General features: G+C 39.1%; 1 protein-coding gene across 13 annotated transcripts in view; it reads left to right on the top strand.

The window, feature by feature from the left end:
• Positions 1 to 25937, top strand: part of MAST2 (microtubule associated serine/threonine kinase 2) — a 201865-nt gene that overhangs the window by 22184 nt on the left and 153744 nt on the right. For all 13 annotated transcript variants that reach the window (XM_082454306.1, XM_082454304.1, XM_082454303.1 and 10 more), the window contains exons 2-3: positions 5697 to 5844; positions 10635 to 10777. In XM_082454306.1, coding sequence (XP_082310432.1) covers positions 5697 to 5844; positions 10635 to 10777 — 291 coding nt within the window. The remainder of the gene's footprint in view (positions 1 to 5696; positions 5845 to 10634; positions 10778 to 25937) is intronic.

Below are 25937 nucleotides of genomic sequence, written 5' to 3'. Positions count from 1 at the left end.
GTTTTCATTTTTTAACAGTATCTTTTGAAGAGTAGTAGTTTTTAAATTTGATGAAGTCTATTTATAAATTTGTTCTTTTTAAACTTATGCTTTGTGTGTTATCTAAGAATGCTATCTAACTCAAAGTATAAAAATTTACTCTTGTATTTTCTTTTGAAGGTTTATACTTTTAGGTTTTATAGTTAGACTCATGATCCACTTAGAGTTAATTTTTGTATATGTTGTCTTTGATATGCCTGAGGTATGGGTCAGGGTTCTTTTTTTTTGCATGTGCATATCAAGCAAAGGTTTTTTGATAAGGATTAAGAGAATGTACTTTGATTAGTGTGGCACCTGGGTTTGACTCTTGGCAAGGTAGGTCAGGAAGAATCTGCCATAGGGTATGGATTTTTCTTCACCTACTGAATTACCATTCATATGGGATAAGACAACTCCTATTGAGAGCCCAGGTTCTTAGCCTGACAGACAAGTTTTTAGTGTGTAGACTTCTGTTTTCAGCTGTGAGTCCTTTGCTTACTTCTAATCCTATCCTTAATAGCATGATACAGTATAAACACAACACTAGCCTTGTGGGTAAAGTTAGCCTGAGATTTGCTTTGATATTGTGGAGGAGGGAGATGGTTCTGACCAAGAGAGGGAGGACTCTCTGTGAGGACTCCCAGAGCAATAGGCAACATAGCCACAACTTAGTACTCTGAATTAAAAGAGAAAGCAATAAGCTCTTAGAGTTGGAAGGAGCATGTAGAAATTGTGTAGCCAGGCAATTTTCAACCTTTTTTTTGACAGTTGAAATTTACATGTCATATATTAGATATGTTATTGTTACAATAGATAAATACATGTTATATGTAATTTCTGGCATGCAGGCTGTAATTCCGCCTTTTAAAAAAATCTCACTTAAGAAAGAATGTTGTGGGGGCTTCCCTGGTGGCGCAGTGGTTGAGAGTCTGCCTGCCGATGTAGGGGACACGGGTTCGAGCCCTGGTCTGGGAGGATCCCACATGCCGCGGAGCAACTGGGCCCGTGAGCCACAATTGCTGAGCCTGTGCGTCTGGAGCCTGTGCTCCACAACAAGAGAGGCCGCGATAGTGAGAGGCCTGCGCACCGCGATGAAGAGTGGCCCCCGCTTGCCACAACTAGAGGAAGCCCTCGCACAGAAACGAAGATCCAACACAGCCATAACTAACTAACTAACTAAATAAATAAATAAAATTAAAAAAAATTAAAAAAAAAAAAAAAAAAGAAAGAATGTTGTAACGTAAGTGAACTGACTTTATTTCATTGATAGTATTTACCAAGAACCTGCTTTCATTTAATTAAGAGAGTATACTGATTGCAAACTTGAGTACTTTAAGTCAATTTCAAATAATTTGTGACACGATCCTCACAATTGGTCAACATATATTTGTGTTGATGGCATCATATTGAAAGTTTTTTATTTAGTCTCGTGGTTCTCAAACTTTAGTGTGCTTCACAATCACCTAGAGGGCTTGTTAAAACACGGATTGCTGCTCCCCTCCCCCAGAATTTCCTATTTAGTAGATCTGGGGTGGGGCCCTAGAATTTGCCTTTCTAACAAGTTCACAGGTGATGCTGATGCTGCTGGTCTGGGGACCACATTTTGAGAGTCACTGCTTAGGCCAACTTTCACCTTACTTTTTCAGTATCCTAAGGGCACAGTCCATTCCTTTTAAGACGGCCTTTTTTCACTGTTAGATGGTTCTTCCTATAATTAAACCTACTTCTCCTTCTGTTATTTTTATCCAGTATATCAAACTGGCCTCTGAAGTAAGAAGTTTACTCTCCTGTAACAGAGGAGATAGCCCTCTTATAGTTGAAGAGAGTTATTCATGTCTTCTTTGTTTTATTTCTTTCACATTAAATGTTTATAGTTTCCCTAATAGTTATTGGAAGAGTACTGCAATTTGTAGTTATGTTAATATTGCCATAATAGTGTTTTATTTGTAATATTGTTTCTCTTGCTATATTCCCTGGGATACTATCCACGCCAGAAACCTGGAAGTCATCCTAGGCTCCTTCCCCTCCTTAACTCCCTATTTTGCTGAAGAATCATTTGATTGTAGAAATGATAGGAACCAGATAGAAATTTGATCCAATTAAAGCAGAAAGGAGGAGCTTACTATAAGGGTACAGTGGTATCCTGTTGAATCTGAAAACATGTGGTTTGGCTGGATCTCTCATAAGTGACTAGAAATGGGAACTAGAAAACTGCAAGAAGCAAATTAGTTTGGAAGTTAGAAAGGAAGTTCCTCTTCCCATGCCCTTTTTCTTTCTTGGGCTATGTGTGGTTCTGTTTTATTTGCTTCATTCTCTTTTCCTGTCTTTTAATGAATTCTTTGGTAAATTCAATAATGTTCTGCTGTTTTAAAAAGTGCAGTCTAGCTGAGCAAGAGAAGCAAGATAGGGAACAGTTCATACAGTGTGATTCCATTTATCTAATATTCTGTTCGAAGCCTAGATAGTAGTTACCCTGGAGGGATAGTGTAGTGACTAGAAGGGTGCACAGGGGGCTTTCTGGAATGCTTGGTTATGTCTTTTTTTTTTTTTTTAAATCTTGATGCTGGTTCCATGGATATGTTTAACTTGCAAAATTTATTGAGTTATATGCTTAGGTATATGTACTTTTCTGAAATGAGTAATATACTTAAGTAAAAGTTAAAAAGACGTCCTGATTTAAAAGTTAAATTTCATTTCTCATTTATATTTCCTTCCCTTTGCAAAGTTTTGACAGGGGAGACTTGGAATAAGAAGGTGCATGATCGGCTTTCATTATTCCTCTCCTCTGTTTTCTGGCTTCTTTACTTTGGTATGTTATGATAGGGAATAGGGAGATTGAAAAGGATATGACTTTCTTTTGGGACTTCCCTGGTGGCGCAGTGGTTAAGAATCCGCCTGCCAGTGCAGGGGACACGGGTTCGATTCCTGGTCCGGGAGGATCCCACATGCTGCGGAGCAACTAAGCCCTTGCGCCACAGCTACTGAGCCTGTGCTCTAGAGCCCATGAGCCACAACTTTCTTTTAACTGGTGCTGATCTAGTCCTATCGGTTGTCGATCCTTTTATGGCTAAGACTAACTGTTCATCCATACAGTGTAGCAGGGATCCAAGTGCTGGCTCTCTCAAGTAGCTCATTTGTAAGGTATTTTTGGGATACCTTCCTTTCCATATTGCCTTCACATAGGATATTCCTTCAGCATGATATCTTACAAGGCCTTCTCACTTCCCTCCACCCAAAGCTGCTTGCTGGGGTGTTGCTTCTGTGAGTGGCCAGCCCTTTTTGGTGGGTTACCAGCATTAGTGCCCAGACCCTGCTTTCTTCATGGTTTCTACTTGATGCATAGGTACTGTTTCATCCTCGACACACCAGTTGGTGGGAATATAGGCTGTTCCCTTGCTGCCTTCTCTTTTTGCATTGACTACTCCTTCCAATTCCCCTTTCTCCCTGCTCATTCCTGTTAGAGTTGGATGGGCACATCAGTTGCTTTAATGGTACAGTGCCTAAATATCCCCCTTTATCCTTTTATCCATTTACTACCAATTTTTAAAAAAATATTTATTTTTATTTATTTATTTATTTGGCTATGCTGGGTCTTAGTTGCGGCACATGGGATCTTTGTTGCTGTGTGTGAGATCTTTGTTGTGGCCTACTGGACCTTTTAGTTGCAACATGAGGGATCTTAGGTGCGGCATGCGGGATTTAGTTCCCTGACCAGGGATTGAACCCGCGTACCCTGCACTGGGAGCGTGGAGTCTTAACCACTGGACCACCAGGGAAGTCTCATTTACTACCAATTTTAAAAATACTTTTTCCTCGGGAATTCCCTGGTGGTCCAGTGGTTAGCATTCTGTGCTCTCACTGTCGAGAGCCCAGGTTCAATCCCTGGTTGGGGAACTAAAATCCCACAAGCCACGCTGTGCGGCCAAAAAAAAAAAAAACCCCCAAAACAAATGAGAAAAACCTTTTTCCTTTTCTCTTCAGTTATTTTTCGTCAACTTCACTCTTCTTTTTATGCTGGGGTATATGTAAATTACATTCTGGATGGCCACCACTAAGCAATGTTTGTATTTTCCTGTGTGTGAACTCACCGGTCACAGTATATGACCCTAGAGGCTTTATTTATTTTTTTATAAATTATTTATTTGGTTGTGCTGGGTCTTAGTTGCGGCAGGTGGACTCCTTAGTGGTGGCTCACTGACTCCTTAGTTGCGGCACGTTGGCTCCTTAGTTGCAGCTCGCTGGCTCCTTAGTTGTGGCGTGTGAACTCTCAGTAGCGGCATACATGTGGGATCTAGTTCCCTGACTAGGGATCGAACCTGGGCCCCCTGTATTGGGAGCACAGAGTCTTTTTTTTTTTTATTTTATTTTATTTATTTATTTATTTATTTATGGCTGTGTTGGGTCTTCGTTTCTGTGTGAGGGCTTTCTCTAGTTGCGGCAAGTGGGGGCCACTCTTCATCGCGGTGCGCGGGCCTTTCACTATCGTGGCCTCTCCCGTTGCGGAGCACAGGCTCCAGACGCGCAGGCTCAGCAATTGTGGCTCACGGGCTTAGTCGCTCCGCGGCATGTGGGATCTTCCCAGACCAGGGCTCGAACCCGTGTCCCCTGCATTGACAGGCAGATTCTCAACCACTGCGCCACCAGGGAAGCCCCCGGAGCACAGAGTCTTAACCACTGTGCCACCAGGGAAGTCCTCTCTAGAGGCTTTAAAAAAATCTTTTCTCAAGGAGGCAGGCATTTTTCCATTTATTTCCCACCCCCCTGTGGCTTTGAGTATTGCTATGGTACCAGTTGCTTGTGTCTTGTTTTTCAAATGGCAGGTAACATAGATTTCAGTTATTTCTCCTTATGCTTCTCATTTTGTCTTTGTACTGTCCAGGTCAGATTGATGTGCTACTTATCTGTGTTTGTTGTAGCTTCCTTCACTGAAATATAAAAGATAGGCCTCATTTGCCTTATTTTTAATTTTTTTACCCAGAATATTTTCTCATTAATGCTGCTAATTAGGTGGGTGTTTGCTTTAAAATGTCTGCATCTTGATGATGCTGAGTGAGGAGGAAGTGGCATTGGGATGGGGTGGGATGGGTTAGACTAAAATAAAGGCAATGGGAAGGCACTGTCAATGCTTCATATTGTCTGTATTTCCTCCATTGTACTATTATAATTTTTCATTGAAAACATGAGTTTAGCTCCTATTATAGACATAAAGAAGGCTCAAAGTTTTACTTTAGCATTAATTGAATGTTAGGGGTATTTCTAACTTTATATGACAGGTAAAGGAAGGTCTATTATTTATGATTGTTTGAAAACTAAAATATGCTTTTCTTTACTAGATACAGGAAGAGTGTGAATAAATGGAGAAAAGTAAATAAACATAAGTAGACATGTACTCATTATGAATAATATAGCCTGTCAAAGTGCCTTATTGTGCCACCTTGTGAAACTCATCCCCTATTTTTCCTTTGACATTTTATACTCAATGTCCCACATCATTCACAGCATACCCAAACAGCTGTCACTAAGAAATTTGTTTCTGGCTTTAGCTGTTGAACAGGAAATATAAAATGTTGGCACTTTTTAACTGTAATGAATGTTGTAGAGATATTTAATATAAAGTTAGTTCTTATACTTTCAGAAAAGACATTAAAGGCTTATGTTTTACTTTTTTCACTTTGAAGGATGTGATAACTGGACTTAGTCCCCTGCTCTTCAGGAAGCTCAGTAATCCTGACATATTTTCATCCACTGGAAAAGCTAAACTTCAACGACAACTTAGTCAGGATGACTCTAAGTTACGGAGAGGAAGCCTGGCCAGTTCTTTGTCAGGTAAGTATCTAATTTTGTTTTCTTTTAACAGTTGTGGGAATGGGGCTTCCCTGGTGGCACAGTGGTTAAGAATCCCCCTGCCAATGCAGGGGACACAGGTTCGAGCCCCGGTCCGGGAAGATCCCACATGCTGCGGAGCAACTAAGCCCATGCACCACAGCTACTGAACCTGTGCTCTAGAGCCTGCGAACCACAACTACAGAGCCCACGTGCCACAACTACTGAAGCCCGTGTGCCTAGAGCTGGTGCTCCACAATAAGAGAAGCCACCGCAGTGAGAAGCCGGTGCACTGCAACAAAGAGTAGCCTCCGCTCACCGCAACTAGAGAAAGCCCACGCGCAGCAACGAAGACCCAATGCAGCCAAACAAACAAACAAACAAACAAAAAACAAACAGAGTTGTGGGACTGTTTTGCCAATATTTAAGGGTGTATCAACTGACTTGGCATCTTGACACCTTCTTCTGTGGTAATAGTGTTATATAGAACACTTGTGGGTAAGGCTGTCTTCCTTTCTTTACTGTTTCCTCATGGCATCTCAGTGCTAACCTGAACCTGCTGGGTATTTCTTGGTTGACCATTATCACTGGTTATTCCCTTTCAATATGAGTTGTGCTCTCTGCTTACTTCTGTAGACTTCACAAACTTTGCTTCTTTTTACTTTCTTTTTTCTCTTATTTCCAAAACTCATTCCAAAGCCCATAGTGCCTCCCCACCTCATCCACAGAAAAGTCTTAAAAAATTCAAGGGGAAAAATTAATACAAGGATGTCATGCCCAAATAGGAAGCAATTAAAATGTGGCATAGTTTTAAGCAATCAATAGAGTATGGAAGAAAGAGAATCCATTTGAGTTTAGTTGAAGAAGCAAATGTAATCCTATTACATTCCTTGGCCTACTGTAAACAGTTTTCAGTTTCTTTTTATTTTTGCACCTTTTCAGGGCTATTCCCTTGGCTTTCTCTTCTCACTCTTCTATTGAAATTTTATTTTGTCAGTCATGTGTTTAATCACATAGAGCTATTTCTTGTTTGTTTTTTTCCCATAGCATTCTGCTCTTCTTTTAAGGATGTATTTATCTTCTAATTCTCTATGAGTAAATGGATTTTTTATTTTTGGATTAAAATTTTCTTTTTTAAGTTTTCTTTTGTTTCTGAATCAACTTTTTTTCTTTTGAGCACCTAACAACTAGAATCCATTGCTTTGCTCTGAGATACTAATAAATCCCTTCTATCCTGTGAGGTAATTGTCTGGCTACTGGGTGGTACAATGTGGGAATGTGGTTGTGTTTGACTGTTCTGTCTATAGATTTTCAGTTACTCTGATTTCAGCCTTATGTCTTACTTTATGTCCTCTTAGGTATCTAAGTACTGAGTACTGAGCTTACCTGAGATTTTGCAGGGCAGCCTGATGCCCCATTTAACTACAAGCTCCACTAAGCTTATTATACCTCATGCCTTTCTTTGCCCAGTTCCATTGGTTATGATTCATCTATATGCTTTAGATTTTCCCCAAATTTTGTTCATTCCCTCGTAGAGTGTCTATGTGTCCGTCTCTGTCTCTCTTTCTCTCTCTGGTGATAGCCTTTATTTATTTATTTTGTTTTTATTCTCTCTCTCTCTCTCCTTTTTTTGGCCATGTGGCGCCATGTGGCCATTTTGTGGGATCTTAGTTCCCCGACCAGGGATCGAACCCGGGCCCCTGGCAGTGAGAGTGCTGAGTCCTAACCACCGGACCGCCAGGGAATTCCCTCTTTATTCTCATTTCATGGAGTTTCCTGGGGGACAAAAATACAAGTATGTGCTCAGTTAGCCATCTTTAACTGGGAATATTTCTTAAAAATATCCTCAAATTATTGTAAGAATAATAATTAGAATTTTTAAGAAGTTTTCTTTTTTTCTGAGTTATTTGTTTACTAAAGGGCTAGTTGCTTCATTTGTTCATATTGTTCTTTCTGTTTTTAAGTTGTTTGTGTTCCTCAGATTCTTGGCAGTTCTTGGTATGCTTCAAGCCCTGACCAGTAGATGTCCAAATGGGTTTCTTCTGCTGTTGTGTAAGCCTCTTTCCCGAGTAGGCCCTTATTTTGAAGGGAGATAGAGTTGTGATACTAGCCTTTGTATATGTGGATGGGGGAAGTTAACAAACTAGCTTTCCTTTAGGTTATATAGATCCTCATCTATAGGCAGATCGCCTGGAGAGCTTGGCAACATTTGCAGAAGGAAGAAAATAAACCCGGCAGGCTCTACTCTGGGCTTGTGGAAGTTTTGAGTACAGAACCATTATTATTTTTTGTGGAGCATTTTATGGAAAGACTTCTCATTAAAGCATGCATTGGAGAGCAGACTTGAAAGATAACTAGATTTTTTTTTTAAACTGTGTGTTTCTGATCAAAAATGTAAAATATGCCAGTTATAAAAAATTAGAGTACAATAACATGCATCATGTCAAAGTGAAGGGTCTTCTTAATCTTTACTTTCTTCTATTTTCCCTCCCTCCAAACCATTTATATGTATTCCATTATATTTAAATATACATTTAAAATCTTATATAAATATATATAAACTTTATTTTAAAAATCAAAATTGGGATCATATGCTATATGCTTCCTTCTAAAAAATTTTTTTTTTATTTTTAATTTTTATTACATTTTGGCCACGCTGTGTGGCATGTGGGATCTCAGTTCCCCGACCAGGGATTGAAGCCGTGCCCCCTGTGGTAGAAGCATGAAGTCTTAACCATTGGACTGCCAGGGAATTCCCTATATGCTTCCTTTCTGCTATTTTCACTTAACAGGAAATGTTGAACATTTTTCTCTTGACTACATGTTCAGCTGCCTCATTATTTTTAATGGGTTCAGTATGTCATTATGTGAAGATATTATAATTAACTGGTAATGATCATTTATCTTATTTCCAATTTTATTATGATGAGCATTGCTAGGGAGACGTTCTGGTCTACTTTTTTTTCCTTACATTCCTACAAGTGGAATGCTGGGTCCAAGCATATTCAAATTAAAATTATAATAGGTTTTGCTAAATTGCCCTGCAAATAAGTTGCATCACACTTTGTTTGCAGTAAAAGGATATGTTATAGCAAAAACAAAACCCAAACCTCCTTTTGCTCATACCTCTTTATAAAGTGGGTATTTCCATGACAAATAGGATTTTGCCAGGAAAAAGAAGGGTTTTCAAGTGAATTGGTGATCAAGAGAAAGCCAGCTGAATATGCAGGGCAGAATATTTAAGTTGAATGAGTGAATGGGTTTGGAAAGAGTGGAAGGAGATGAGGCCAGGAAGATAATCTGGATTTACGGAGGATCTTTTTAGTGTTTTTTAGTGTTTTAAAAGTGTGACTTAGGGGACTTTGCTGGTGGTTCAGTGGTTAAGAATCCTTCTGCCAGTGCAGGGGACACAGGTTCGAGCCCTGGTCCAGGAATATCCCACATGCCGCGGAGCAACTAGGCCCGTGCACCACAACTGAGCCTGCACTCTGGAGCCCGTGAGCCACAGATACTGAACCTGCGTGCCACAACTACTGAAGCCTGCGCACCTAGAGCCCGTGCTCCGCAACAAGAGAAGCCACTGCAATGAGGAGTAGCCTCCACTTGCCACAACTAGAGAAAGCCCGCGCGCAACAATGAAGACCCAACTCAGCCAAAATAAATAAATAAATTAAAAAAAAAAAAAAGTGTGGCTTAGGACTTCCCTGGTGGTCCAGTGGTTAAGACTCCGCCCTTCTCCTGCAGGGGGCGCAGGTTCCATTCCTGGTTAGGGAACTGAGATCCCACATGCTGCATGGCACCGCCAAAAACAAAACAAGCAAAAAGTGTGGCTTAATTCTTTAAACAGTAGGGAGTCATGAGAAGGGAATGATGTGACCATATTTGTTCTGATTAGATCACTAGCAGCAATGTGAAGAATGGTGTGAGGGAAGGAGTTGAAATGGGACTTGAACCTCAGGTAGAAAGTCATTGTAATTCTAGATGCTCAGTCTTTATAAGTGACTTTCTTGTAGTCTGTCAGTGGGATTAAGGCAGTTGGTCAACCTGGACTGAACACATGGAGCCTGGCAAGAATAGTATATATTCAGTGTTTGTCTTCTGGAAACCTAAGGGCCAAATTTGTCTAGGAAAAGCTGTCAGCTCCACTCTTATTACATTGAGTTGGTGAGAAACTAGGTAGGATGGAAGGGACTAGAAAACTCCTAGCCTGCTAGGTTGGGTGTCAGGGTTGGGCCCTGGCATGGTGGTGGATATTACAGAGAATTTATTTTTTAAAATATTTATTTAATTTATTTTGGCTGCGCCAGGTCTTAGTTGCGGCATGCATGCGGAGTTCCCTGGTCAGGGATTGAACTCGGGCCCCCTGCTTTGGAAGCGTGGAGTCTTACCCATTGCACCACCAGGGAAGTCCCTACAGAGAATTTAAAATGGTCGTCAACTCAGTTCAGTATTCCACTTGGCATTTCTCACCACCACCAATATAGTTGGAATTTTTAGAGGGCTGCAGATTCTAAAATGCATGTGGAGGGACTTCACTTTGTTTTGGATCAATGTACTTTAAAAAAAAAATTTATTTATTTATTTGGCTGTGCTGGGTCTTAGTTGCAGTATGTGGGATCTAGTTCCCTGACCAGGGATCGAACCCGGGCCCCCTGCATTGGGAGGGTGGAGTCTTAACCACTGGACCACCAGGGAAGTCCCTGGATCAATGTACTTGTAATCCACTTGATATCATTGTATTTTTTCATTTGTTAATTAATAATTTGTTAATTTTCCAAACCTTATTGTTGAAGGTAAGCAGCTGCTCCCCTTGTCCGGCAGTGTACATAGCAGTGTGGGACAGGTGACTTGGCAGTCTTCAGGAGAAGCATCAAACCTGGTTCGAATGAGGAATCAGTCCCTCGGACAGTCTGCACCTTCTCTTACTGCTGGCTTGGTAAGTGTTAGTACAGATGGTCCCTTGCTCCATGAACAAATTGTTGGTTGTCATTTGTCATTACTGCATCTATTATTTTCCTTTTTAAGGTTTGGCTAGTTTAATTTCTCAAAGCGAAGTATGGAAAAGGATGGAATTTAATAGACTGTATTCTGATTGCTCTCATGCTATCACTGGTACTGATTATATAATGAGAGTCAAGAAGAAGACTCAGTATGATTCTAACTTTAATGAATAAATTTCCTGAGAAAGAGCTTTCTTATAGAAATAATTCTAAATCTTGTTAAGTTGTGTTGCTTCTGTGTACAGCTCTGTGGTATACATATTTAGTACATGAAGATAGGGAACATGTTTTGCACATAGTAGGCAGTTCAGTATATATTGGGTGAAAAGAATGAGCCTTCTCTTTTCTAGACTTTGTATAGTAGACAGGACCTAACAGAGGTTAAGCTGTGTAGTCTGGGCAGGGTGTTTTCTGCCTATTATTTCATCTTGTACCCTTTTACCCTCAGTGGCCCTGCCTCTTTACTTAGGGGACCCATTAGCTTTCTGCTGATCTCACACTCTTCCCTCTAAATGTAGGACAAGGCACACAAGTAATTTGCAGGGTACAATAACAGAAGCTTGTTCCCGTTAAAATAATCTTATCTACTCTTTGGGACCATTAATCTTTTGGGTTGGCATATAGGGAGTAGAAAGTTTTGTCCATTTGTCCATCCTGGGAAGTGGGGATAGGGGAAGAAGTCTGTGACTTTTAGGCCACAGGGACCATCAGGGTCATTCGTGGAACTTCCCCAACTTTTTATCTTTTTTTTTTTTAAATTTATTTATTTTATTTTTGGCTGCGTTGGGTCTTTGTTGCTGCGTGTGGGCTTTTCTCTAGTTGCGGTGAGCAGGGGCTACTCTTCGTTGCGGTGCGCGGGCTTCTCATTGCGGTGGCTTCTCTTGTTGTGGAGCACAGGCTCTAGGTGCGCGGGCTAAAGTATTTGCAGCATGTGGGCTCAGTAGTTGTAGCACGTGGGCTTTAGAACGCAGGCTCAGTAGTTGTGGCGCATGGGCTTAGTTGCTCTGCGGCATGTGGGATCTTCCTGGACCAGGGCTCGAACCCATGTCCCCTGCATTGGCAGGCGGATTCTTAACCACTGTCCCACCTGGGAAGCCCCCAACTTTTTATCTTGAAAATATCAAACCTACAGAAAAATGGAAAGAATGGTGCAGTGTATACCCAATTAAGCTTACTTAGATTGACCAATTTCGTTGTAACTTTACATTTTGCCACATTTTGTTTAATCTGTGTGTATGTATGTATTTTTTTCCTGAAGATTTCAAAGCAAGTAACAGACGTTATGCTACCTCCCCCTTAAGTATTTCTCCTAAGATCAAGGACAGTCTCCTAAATAACCACAATATATAGTGGACCCTTGAACACCACTGGTTTGAACTGGGTGGGCCCACTTATATGTGGATTTTTCCCAATAGTAAATACTAGTACTATAGGATCCATGGTTGGTTGAATCCTGGGATGCAGAACTGTGGATAGGGAGGGCCAACTGTAAGTTTATACTTGGATTTTCCACTGCATGGAGGGGTGGGGAGGGTTTGGGAGATGTCAGCACCTCTAACCCCTGCATTGTTCAAGGGTCACCTGTATTGTCAGATCCAAGAAGTTTAACATCAATTTAATATTAAAAAAATATTCAAATTTCCCTACTTGTTTTCAGCATGTCTGTTAAAGCCCCACCTCTCCCCTCTTTAACATCTGGAACTTAAGAAAAAAAAAAATCCATGTACCGTCATAGAGATTTTGATCCAGTGGGTCTGGGGTGGTCCCAGGCATCCATATTTTCTTTAAAGCATTATACCTACTTCTAGATGCACTCTTTTGAGAACTACTGCCACTAAGGTAAAGCTGAATGTTTCATTTTAAGGTGGTTTGTTGCAGAGGAAATTCTTGGACTGAGTTTGCTGAATTCCTAGCTTAGGCCAACTGAAGTAGAATATTCCTGAATTAATTTTTTTTTTAAAGCTTATTGAGACATAATTCACATATGATAAAATTCACTCATTTAAACTGTACAATTCAATGATTTTTAGTATATTCATAGATACATGCAGCCATCACTGGAGTCAATTTTAGAACATTTTCATCATTTCAGAAAGAATTCCTATACCCTTTAGCTATCACCTTCATATTTTCACATCTCCCTAGCCTTATGTAACCATTAATATACTTCCTGCCTCCATAGATTTACCTGTACTGTACATTTCATATAAATTGAACCTTATACTATGTGACCTTTTGTAACTAGCTTCTTTCACTCAGATCGATGTTTTCAAGGTCCATCCATTGTGTAGCATGTATTAGTATGTCATTCCTTTTTTTTTTTTTAATTTTTATTTATTTATTTATTTATTTATGGCTGTGTTGGGTCTTCGTTTCTGTGCGAGGGCTTTCTCCAGTTGTGGCAAGCGGGGGCCACTCTTCATCGTGGTGCGCGGGCCTCTCACTATCGCGGCCTCTCTTGTTGCAGAGCACAGGCTCCAGACATGCAAGCTCAGTAATTGTGGCTCACGGGCCTAGTTGCTCTGCGGCATGTGGGATCTTCCCAGACCAGGGCTCGAACCCGTGTCCCCAGCATTGGCAGGCAGACTCTCAACCACTGCACCACCAGGGAAGCCCTGTCATTCCTTTTTACTCCTGAATAATATTCCATTGTATGGATATGCCATGTTTTGTCTATCTGTTTGTCAGTGGATGGACATTTGGGTTGTTTCTTCCTTTAGACTATTATGAATAATGCTGCTATGAACATTTGTTTACAATTTTCACATGGACAGTTTTCATTTTTCTTGTGAGTGGAATTGCTGGGTCGTATGGTAACTGTTTAAATGTAGCAGTGTGTGATAAACTGCAGTGTATGAGATTTTTGGTTTCTTCACATTGTCATCAACATTTGCTATTATTTGTCTTTGATTTTAGCCATCCTAGTGGGTCTGAAGTGGTATCTGTGGTTTTGATTTGTGTTTTCCTAATGACTAATGACATTGATCATCTTTTCATGTGATTATTGGCCCTTTGTATGTCTTCTTTGAAGAAGTGTCTATTCAGACTCTTTGCCCATTTAAAAAATTGGGTTATTTGTCTTTTTTATATACGGATTGTAAAATCATTACTTCTTTAGACCTGAATCCAGTTACTTCTTTCCTCCCAGGGATCTGCCTTTTGTTTCCTCCTGTGCCTTTCTTTCCTGAGCTATTTGCTTACTTATAGTAACCTCAGGCTAGTTCCTCCCTTTCCATTCTCCTACTTAAGGATTTCCAGTTGGGTATTTTATGTTTGGTGGCACATTTGATAGTATCGAATACTTTTCCTGCTTTGACTTACTTTACACTGAATATACCTCGATGCCACCCCAGCTTCTGGCTGTGGCTTTTCTGAAAAATCTGTCCTATAACGTATTCTTGTTGTTAATAGAGTTATGGTCCTATATAGTCCATAGACCCAGCCTCCAGAGAATTTTTGGTCAAAAAGATTCACATAATAACAACAAAAAATAATTTAAAAGTAACATAACAACACTTAATAGAATGTTAATTATGACTTAAAAGGAACTAAGGAGACAAGAATTGTGCTGTGTATAATTATTGGGGAGATAATTTGCAGGAGGTTAGATTTGACCAGACTCTGGAGAATGGATAGCCAAAAGCCTTAATGTAGCAAAATTTTCATTTTGACGACATCTAGGTGATTGTGTTTATGAGGAGACTTTTTTCTTCTCCCTTGTTTCTTAGTATCTATTGAGAAGATTTCTCTGAAGGCCCATTTTCCCCATATATATAGTGACAATGATTCCAATTAGTGGTTTCCAGAGCATGTATAAAATGGATCATACAATCATACTACTATATTGTATGTTACTAGGGATAGGGAAAAACTTAGATGACATCTTGTCCAAGATTAATTATTAATCTTAAGATATATGTACATACATATATGTTAGAGAACCGCTGACCAAAACCGCCCACCTTGGCCAGGCCCAATGATAACCACTTGCGTGAATTGTCTCACAACAGGAGGTTCTGATAAAGAACTAGGTGCTGCCACCTGAAAACTAACCAGGAGAATTCGGGAGGGGCCTAAAGGAGGGAGGACACACCAGCCCATAGTACGTCTTGTAAAACTAACCCAGAAGAATTCGGGAAGGGCCAAAAGGAGGAGGGAGGAGATGATATGTGCTGCCAGCCTCCCAGAAACCCACACACTGGGATCCATCTTGGCTGAGAGATGTGCAAGCCACCAGAAGGACCCTGAGTCAGACCAAATATGGGCCAAGCAAGATGATTGGCCAGGGACAACTGGAAGCTAACCCCATTGCTATAAAACCTGAGACTGTGAGCTATGTGGCAGAGCAGTTCTCCTGGGTTCCCTTATCCTGCTGCTCTCCGCCCGGGTGCCCCTTCCCAATAAAGTCTCTTGCTTTGTCAGCACATGTGTCTCCTCAGACAATTCATTTCCAAGTGTTAGACAAGAGCCCACTCTCGGGCTCTGGAAGGGGTCCCCCTTCCTGCAATATATATACATATCCTTTTATGATGTAAATTATAATATATGATATATATAAGACATATACATATATATCTTAAAATACATATATAAAATTATATGTATATAATCTTAAACATAAGGATAATTCCTTCTTTGCTTTCTCATGAATATGTCAAGTAGTATCTGCAACTTTGATCTTTGTCTGTGACTTGCTCCATCTGTTTATTTTTCCTCCTGTTCCCCTAAACCGATTCTTCGGTTGTTCCCTGTCTTGTTAAATAGCACCATGACCCACCGCCCCTCCCCGCCCCAGTAGTCGAAAGCTAGAGACCTAGAAGTCTGTTTTGACTCCTCCTCTGCCCTTACTCTATCCCCATCCAATCACCCATCAAGTCCTAGCTCCCAACGTCTCTGAGTGGTCTACTTTTTTTCACGAGGGGTGTGGCCCAGTTTAAGCCACATTTGCAGTCTCTTGGATCATTGCTGGGGTCTCGTTACTGTTAACCCTGTATTCATTCTTCTTCCTTTCCAACCATTCTCCACTCTAAAGTCTATTCTTTCAAAACCACAAATCTGATATGTCTATTCTTACTTTTTTCTTTTAGTTTTTTTTTTTTTTAAAAGGTAGGCCATATATTCTTTTTTTTTTTTTTTTTTAATTTTATTTATTTACTTATGGCTGTGTTGGGTCTTCGTTTCTGTGCGAGGGCTTTCTCTAGTTGTGGCAAGCGGGGGCCATTCTTCATCACGGTGCGCAGGCCTCTCACTGTCGCGGCCTCTCTTGTTGTGGAGCACAGGCTCCAGACGCGCAGGCTCAGTAATTGTGGCTCACGGGCCTAGTTGCTCCGCGGCATGTGGGATCCTCCCAGACCAGGGCTCGAACCCGTGTCCCCTGCATTGGCAGGCAGACTCTCAACCACTGCGCCACCAGGGAAGCCCCTCTTTTAGTTTTATCTTCTAAAATTTTCATTTGGTTAATATTTATCCAGCCGTAATGTTAAAATCTTTCCATAGCTTCCTATAACAATTATTATAAAATATAGTAATAAGTAATTATTGAGTGGATGAGTTTTCATTGACATTAGCAAATTGGGAATGAGGCATTAGAGACAGAGACCACAGATGGAAAGATTAGGCTTGGATGCTTTTTCTCTGAAATCAGTCTATTGGATTCAAGTAATTTGGTACAATTCACTGGTTAGGTTGACCTAACCAGTGAATTGTACCAAATATTGACATTTTAATAGGAGGGCTGTAAATCCCAAGAATCTTTTAATTGATAGCGTTTGACTAATTCTCCAAATATACTTTTGGGATTCTTTCTTTACTTTATTGGCAGACATGGCCTTCACAGGAATGATGCCTTTATAGGACTGATCATTTGCAAGGAATGGCTCTTTCCATCATCATGTTCCTAGTTGACATGTAGCATTGTATCTCCTACATAGTAGGCAATGTATAATTACTTATTGAAGGAATAAAGGACTTTTGGAATACCTTTGCTAATGTTATAGCTGGTTGGATTAATACTTGTTTGAAGTATAATGTCCACAAAAGAAGGTTGATTTAATGTGTCAGTACCAGCCTGAAATGATGTCACACAGACCTCTATTCTTGTCCTTGTCTTAATTCATTTTTTTTTTAAAAGGACAGTTTTTGGCAAGAGTCGTATTCTTATTTGTTTTTATTTGCATATTTTTATTTTTGGCTGTGTTGGGTCTTCGTTTCTGTGTGAGGGCTTCCTCTAGTTGCGGCAAGCGTGGGCCACTCTTCATCGCGGTGCGCGGCCCTCTCACTATCGCGGGCTCTCTTGTTGCGGAGCACAGGCTCCAGACGCGCAGGCTCAGTAGTTGTGGCTCATGGGCCTAGTTGCTCTGTGGCATGTGGGATCTTCCCAGACCAGGGCTCGAACCCGTGTCCCCTGCATTAGCAGGCAGATTCTCAACCACTGTGCCACCAGGGAAGCCCTGTCTTAATTCATTTTAATCAGTATCTTGGATAAAGACACTGAAGAAATTGCTTATCACATATGCATCAGTATCACATGCTGATGACATGTTGAATGTTAAATTCAGTCAGAGCCTTACAAACAGAAATGATGGTTCAAGAAGAACCAGCAAAGTGAGATTTAACAGAGAGAAAAGTAACCTTTGAAAAGCCCAAAGCTCAAAACTGGATTGAAGTTTGAATTAAAGTCATGTTCCAAGACATTTTCATCACTGTAAAAGGAAAACCTTTATCCATTAAGCAGTCACTGTCCATTTTAACTTCATCCCAGCCCTGGTAACTACAAATCTGTGTTCTGTCTCCATTAACCTAGTTTGAATATTTCTTATGAATGGAATCACATGGTATGTGATCTGTGTCTGGCTTCTTTTATTTAGCATAATGTTTTTGAGGTTTATCCATATTGTAGCACGTATCAGTACTTTGTTCCTTTTTATGGCTGAATATGATCCCATCGAATGGATATACCACATTGTGTTTATCCATTCATCAGCTGATGGACATTTGGGTTGTTTCCACCTTTTGGTTATTGTGAATAATGTTACTGTGAGCATTCATGTTCAAGTATTTCTTTGAGTTCCTGGTTTCAGTTCTTTGGAGTATATACCTTCCTTCCTGGGAGCAGAATTGCTGAGTCGTATGGTAATTCTGTTTATTTTTTTGAGGAACCAATAAGCTGTTTTCCACAGTGGATGCATCATTTGGCATCCCTATGTACAGTGTGTGAGGGTTCCATTTTTTCTATATATTTGCCAAAACATTTTATTTTTTAAAATTAATTAATTAATTAATTTACGGCTGCATTTAGTCTTCGTTGCTGTGTGCAGGCTTTCTTTAGTTGTGGTGAGCGGGGGCTACTCTTTGTTGTGGTGCCTGGGCTTCTCAGTGCGGTGGCTTCTCTTGTGGAGCACTGACTCTAGGTGCGTGGGCTTCATTAGTTGTGGCTCGTGGGCTTCAGTAGTTGTGGCTTGTGGGCTGTAGAGCGCAGGCTCAGTAGTTGTGTCTCACGGGCTTAGTTGCTCTGTGGCATGTGGGGTCTTCCTGGAGCAGGGCTTGAACCTGTGTCCTCTACATTGGCAGGTGGATTCTTAACCACTGCACCACCAAGGAAACCCCGCCAGTACATTTTATTTTCTGTTTTTTTTGTTGTTGTTTTTTGTTTTTTTTTTAATTATAGCTATCCTAGTGGGTATTAAGTGCTATCTCATTGTGGCTTTGAGTATTATTGTGTGTGGATTTTTTTTTTTTGGCTGTGCTGCGCAGCATGTGGGATCTTAGTTCCCCAACCAGGGATTGAACCTGTGCCTCTTGCAGTGGAAACATGGAATCCTAACCACTGGTCTGCCAAGGAATTCCCTATTATTGTGTTTTTTAAAAAAAATTAATTAATTAATTAATTTATTGGCTGTGTTGGGTCTTCGTTTCTGTGTGAGGGCTTTCCCTAGTTGCGGCAAGTGGGGGCCACTCTTCATCGCGGTGCGCAGGCCTCTCACTATCGCGGCCTCTCTTGTTGCGGAGCACAGGCTCCAGACGCGCAGGCTCAGTAGTTGTGGCTCACGGGCCTAGTTGCTCTGTGGCATGTGGGATCTTCCCAGACCAGGGCTCGAACCCATGTCCCCTGCATTGGCAGGCAGATTCTCAACCACTGCGCCACCAGGGAAGCGCGCTATTATTATATTTTTAAGGTAGTAATATTTCAGAAGTTTTTCGAAGTGACGTATTTGGGGTATGCCTTTGAAGGAATTAAGAATCCAAGATACTACTTACAACCTTTTCCCATACTTCTTAACTCTTATGATTATTCTTTAATTTTGACGTATGAGTTCAAAGAGAAACACCATGGATATTTGTTTTGCCTACTTCTATGTTACAGAGATTCCAAACTCAGCAACTTCCCCTTTCAGGCTTACCTTTCTGCAGCTGTAACTTTTTGCCTTTTCTACTGTGAAAGTTGGAGATATCTATATTTATCTCTTAATTAGGTTTATTGAGGTATAATTTACATAGAATAAAGTTCACCCATTTTAAGTGTGCAATTTGATGAGTTTTCATAGATGTATATGGTTGTGTCACTACCATCACTACCCATGATATAGATAAAGAAAATCATGGTATGGAAATTTCTGTCACCCTAAAATGTTCCCTTGTATCCCTTTGCAGTCTGTTCTTTCCCGAGTCCCAGCCCTTGGCAACCATTGACCTGCTTTATGTCACTGTGGTTTTTTTTGTCTTTTCCAGAATTTCATATAAATGGAATCATACAGTATGTAATCTTTTGTGTTTGACTTCTTTCACTTAGCATGATGGTTTTGAGATTCATCCACGCTGTTTTGAGTATCAGTAGTTCCTTTTTATTGCTGAAAGTGTTCCATTGGCCTGGGTATATCAGACTTTGTTTATCTGTTCACCACTTGATGATCATTTGGATTGTTTCTTGTTTTTGCCTATTATGGAGAAAGCTGCTATGAAAGTTTGTGTACAAGTATTTGTGTGGACTTAACGCTTTCATTTTTGCTGGATAAATACCTAGGAATGAGATTCCTGGGATGTATGATAAGTGTATGCTTATGTAAATGAGGAACTGGCATTTTTGTATTTCCACCAGCAGTTGTTCCACATCCTTTTCAGTACTAGGTATTATCATTTTAATTTTAGCTGGTCTAATGGGTGTGTAGGGATATCTCATTGTGGTTTTAATTTGCATATCCCTGATGACTAATGAGGTTGAATTGCTTTTTATGTGCTTGTTTGACATATATGTGTGTGTGTGTGTGTGTGTGTTTGTGTGTGTGTGTGTGTATATTCTATGGTGAATTACCTGTTCAAATCTTCTGTCCTTTAAAAAATTTTAGGTTGTTTGTCTTCTTATTATTGAGTCTTAAGAGTTCTTTGTATATTCTGAATACAAGTTATATATTTGATATACACTTTCTAAATATTTCTCCCTGTCTGTGGCTCATGTTTTCATTTTCTTATCACTGTTTTCCATCAAAATCTGTTTATAAAAATACGCAAAAATCATCTGTATTTCTCTATACTAACAATGAAATTGAAATTTAGAAATCATTACTATTTATAATAGCTTACAAATATGAAATAATTAAAGATAAATTTAAAAAAATTATTTGCAAGACCAGTACATTTTAAACTACAAAACATTACTGAGAGAAACTAAAGAATACTTAAATGAATGGAAAATATGATATGTTCTTGGATTGGAAGACTCAATATCATTAAGATATAAATTCTCCTATTGATCTATAGATTCAATTCAGTTCCAATCAAAACCCAAGCAGGACTTTTCAGAAAGTGAAAAGATGATTTCAAGTTTATATTGAAATGCAAAGGGCCTAAAATAACCAAAACAATATTGAAAAAGGCCAAAGTTGGAGGAATCGCCCCACCTGATTTTATGAGTGTCTGTAAGGGTACCAGTAATCAAGACATTGTGATATTGGTGTAAAGATAGACACACAAATCATTGGAACAGAATAGAAAGTTCAGAAATAGACAAATATGCAAGGTAATTTAATGGGGAAAAAATAATCATTTCAACAAATGGTGCTAGAACAGTTTACATGGAAAAAAAAATGAACCTTGATCCTTACCCCATGCTATATACAAAAATTAACTTGAAATGGATAATTACCCAAATGGAAGAGCTAAAGTTATAAAACATGTAAAGGAAAACTGGAGAAAATTTTTGTGATTTTGGGTGAGGCAAAGGTTTCTTAGAACACAAAAGGCACAAGCCATAAGAGGGAAGAATTTTCACTTTATCAAATAGTATAAAAGAGTGAAGTGTTCAATTTAGTAAGAAGTACAGGAGTTTAGGTTAAAAAAAGTGCATTCAGTGCCTATTAACTTGAGAATTGCTCTCCTTTCCACTCTTGGTTTCTTCTTTTTTGCAAGAGGAACGTGTTTCTAATGCCACCTAGTGTCTTTTCAAAGGTATGAGAATAATGTTTCATAAGAGATTTTAAAATAGTTGGGAGATTTTCATGAGATTGAACAGAATATTAGAAACCTAGTTGCTTGTTCTCAAGAACATCCTTAAGTGAGAAGCAAAAGAATAGGCTAATTATTTTGCCTGAACAAATTCAGAGATGAATTTTGTAAACATTTTTATCATATCTTTTTTGATAATTTGTAAAGAATTTAAGGTGTACAACTTTAGAAATAGTGGCTTCCATATTTAAAAATTTTTTTTTCATCATTTTATCTGATTTTAAAATTATTTATTTATTTATTTTGGCCACACCACGCAGCATGTAGGATCTTAGTTCCCCATCCAGGCATTGAACCCATGCTCCTGCATTGGAAGCACTTAATTGGAAGAGTCTTAACCACTAGACCACCAGAGAAGCCCCCTTCCATATTTTAAAGAAGCATTTAAAATTTAAAAAATTTTTAGATAAATTGGTTGATTAGGACTATTGAAAAACATCTTATTGAGTTTGTTGAGGGTTAGAATACATGACATACATGACAATGTTTATGCAAGTTTTTCATTAAGAAAAAAAGATAGTGTTATTAAATCACCAGTTAAAAGTTATAGCTGTAGGTTTTGTTCTGTTTTGTTTTTGTTTTAAATCTTTTACAGAAAGTCTTTTAATCGGACCGTTAATGTCGTATATTGCTATGTATAAGTGTAATTAACAGTGCTGAGGAAAGATTGCAAAGTATTGATATTGGTACATTCTGTCATGTAAACAAAATAGAAATCCTGGAGATATTTGAGTTGGGATAGAGAACTAATGTTTACTAGACCCAGTACCTAGGTTTTTTTTTTACATATATTCTTCTTTATTTTCTCAGGAACATAAATTTTCTTTTTGTGAGGTAGACATAATTATCCTCTTCTACAGGTGAGGAAATTCAGGTCTGCAGAGTTTTATTCATTTGTGCATTCATTCCACATATATTTATGAGGTACCCACTATGTATCACCACTGTACTGGGTGCTCAGAATACAACGATGAACAAAACAAAGTTAAGTACTTTGCTGTAGGATAGTGGGTGAATGTTAGAGTAGGGATTCAAAACCAGGTCTGACGCTGAGGTCTATTTCAAAACTTGTAAGTAAGTGGAGAGGCACGTCTTTAGCAAGTTGGGTGATTTGAATTGCACTTTTTTGCTGGACTTACTGATACTCAATTTTCTCAACTATTCAGATATTGAAGATTTTGATCAGGATTACATATAGGGAAAGTTTTACTTGGTTTTGATTACGTAAAAATTTCTCTTTGAGTTAAAAAGACTTTCTCATCTTTAGAGTATGCAAATAAGTTGAAAATACATTTAATTTTATTCCACATAAAATGGTTTTGGCTGGAAAAAGAATAGACGAATTATGATATTATAATAAAGAGATATAGGCAGGATGTAGTGAAATGGCAACATGTACATAGTACTTTCTCCTTAATAATAACCTGGTGCTGTTACCAACCCTAGGCCTGAAAGGGTGAGGGGAAGAAGATCCTTGGAACTTGGAGACAGAGGAGGCTGTGTATAGAAAGTGACCTGACAGTTGGCATGACTTGTGGTAGTGTGATGCAGCCTGCCTAACACAACCCTGCAGCGACCAACCCAGGAGAATGAATCTCCTCCACTCTCTCCCTTACCCTCTGTTCTTTCTCCGACCTCTTGCTGGTGCTACCTATTGGCTGAGCCCATCTGGACAGAAGAGGGCAAGGGAACCTTGTTGACATAGTTCATAATGAGCCTGCATTTGGGGTACAGTGAATGATCTGGAGGGGCAAATGGATGATATCCTGTACATCTTGCAAATATTTTAAACATTGAGCTTATTTATACATAGTTTTGAGTATGAATTATGTTAAATCATGTTGCAGTTTTATTCAAAGCACTGATAATTCTTTTTTTTTCATAAACCTGATTTTGAGAGTGTCTTCATCCCAGAAACCATCTCTTGTAGTTCAGAAATTCCGTCATTCTACAGTGCTCATTAAAATACATGTAAATATAGCATTTACTGTACCTTAATTTTAAGTTTGTGTATGTAAAAATATAAGTTCTTTTAAAAAATAATATATAGTAGCAAATAGCAGTTATTCTGTAAACTTGTCATTTAATAAATTCTGTTTTCAAATGGGAAATCAAAGTACTTGATATGACTCTTGGAACCTTATGTGGAATTGCATATATTGTTCCTTTTGCTTAGATTGTTCAGTCAACTTCTGTGCATCTTTTAAGATCCAGTTCAATGATTCCCTCCATTGTGAAGTCGTCTGTGACTCCCTCATCCTGAACTGAGTTGTTAAACTTTATTTGTACCACAATTAAACCTTATACAACCTTTATTACTATATATAGGTGGTAGACTCCAAGAGTGTGAATGAAGATTGAGTGCTTAAACTAGTTGCCACCATTAGAAGATGCATTGCTTTGTACAAATTACTTAAGTTCTCTGTAATGCTTTCCCTTTTGTAAAATGGGAATAAATATTATCTAAAATAGTTATTCTCTTTTTGTCTTAAATATTAAATGAATTTGTATGTGTAAAGTTCTTAGAACAATGCTTGGAAACTCTAGGAAATATTAGATGATATAATTATTGTGTAAAGTTTCTCTCATCTGATAGTCTTTGAGCACGTGTTTCTCTTTACACCTGGACTGCAGAGCATAGCACAAAGCATAGCATGTAGTGGGTTCTCTGTAAACATGTGCAAAATGAATTGGTTTTGAGTATTGTGATATTCTTATTGTTTTTAACACAATCTCTAAAATTCTGAATAATTGTTTTACTGTAAGGGTTATGAAGATTGCTTTCAAAGTCCTTCTCTCCATGAACATGTCTATTTTCTTTTTTCTCATAGGGTTAACATTTGTAAATATTTGCTGGGAATCTTGGTAGAAGATCCCATCTATCACTAGATTATATACTTCTTGACAGCAAGGTTTGTTTCTTACAAAAATTTCCCCCCATTCACTGCTCCCTGCAACAGCCATCTAACATAATATTTGATGTTTGTATGTAATAGTTGAGTCCACAAACGTTAGGTGAAAATCACTTTTTCTAAAAATTATCTACTTATGGTGTGTGACTCAGGTCTTTTTTTTTTTTTAAAGCTTCCAAGTGAGTTGTCATTCTGCATTTTTGCAGTGTGTCTTTTCTTATCTTAGAATATCTAGAGTACAGGGCTGGTTCAAGCATGTGCAGACTGGTAGCCTTGAAAGGGAGGAATGTTAAGAAAGAGTAGCGTGCAGAAAAGATTTAACAAGACCTGAGACTGCTGTCCTTCCAAAAGCCTGCATGCAAGATTGGCCATTGGTTAGCATTTGGGAACTTGAATTGTAAACTGTTTCTTACACTGATAAAGCTTCCCCTAAATGATGAGAGTGACTGACTGTGTCTAGACTATACAAACAATGTGAATACCTGCTTTCCTGGAGGCCTGGAATTTTGGTATGTAGTAGGCAGAGTGTGCCTGTGTAAGCAGCTCCAATAAAAACTTAGAGCACTGAGTCTGATGAACTTCAGTGGTAGATTGCATTCCATATGTGTTATCAAAATTTGTTGCTGGAGGAATTGAGTGTGTCCTGTGTATCTCCACTGGGAGAGAACTCTTGAAAGCTTGCCTCTGGTTTCCTCTGAACTTCATCATGCCCCTTTTCCCTTTGCTGATTTTGTTTTGTTTCCTTTTTCTGTAATAAATTTTAGTCAGGAGTACAAGTATATTGTTGAACCTGGGGGTGGCCTTGGGGGCCCCTGACAAAGGTAGCCACCTTTGAAGGGCTTGTGGAAATGGCCAAAGGTAGCTCCCCAGATTTACATTAATGGTTGGGGTTGAAGATTGTTTTACATGTAATTAACTTTAGGTCATTTCATAGCACCTGAGACTGAGCCATCTTTTCCTGTACCACTATGTGCCCCAGAACTGGCATTATTTGCTTTTTACCCTGAGGATGGCATTGTTTCTGCCATGTCCTCCGCTTTTTGTTTTTTTTTTTAGTATATAATTAATTCTTACCTCTTTGAATCTTGAGTCCTTTTCTTCTTTTTCATATTTATTTAATTTATTTATTTGGTTGCGCCGGGTCTTAGTTGTGGCAGGTGGGCTCCTTAGTTGTGGCACACAGGCTCCTTAGCTGTGGCATGCAAACTCTTAGTTGCGACATGCATGTGGGATCTAGTTCCCTGACCAGGGATTGAACCTGGGCCCCCTGCATTGGGAGCGTGGAGTCTTAACCACTGCACCACTAGGGAGGTCCCTGTCCTCCTGTTTTTTTATGGCACATAAAACAGATTGAAAGAGCTGGGCTCTCTTTTCTTGGTCTGTTACCTCTTTGCAGCATATCTTATTTTCATTATTTTTATTCAGTTAATTTTATATATATGGCCACTGTGTTGAAGTATTATGCTGGGAGCTGTGGCTGATAAAAAAGAATACGATACAGCTCTTAAGCTGCCTCTGTTTCTTTCTTTTTTTTCTGTACTTGCCCCAAGCTTAATATAACCCTTTTCTGTTTTTCCTTTGTTTGTCTCAGGATTTCCTGATTGATACTTTCTGTTTGTGAATACATTTAACAGTTTTCTTAGGCAGTTTAAAAAAAAACTGTCCTGGAATGTCCATCTTATATCCC

The sequence above is a fragment of the Balaenoptera physalus genome, assembly GCF_965194825.1.
Source record: "Balaenoptera physalus genome assembly, chromosome: 1".
Classification (NCBI taxonomy): domain Eukaryota; kingdom Metazoa; phylum Chordata; class Mammalia; order Artiodactyla; family Balaenopteridae; genus Balaenoptera; species Balaenoptera physalus.
Note: the sequence above shows the minus strand (reverse complement) of the source record. Positions and strands in the feature narration are given on the sequence as shown.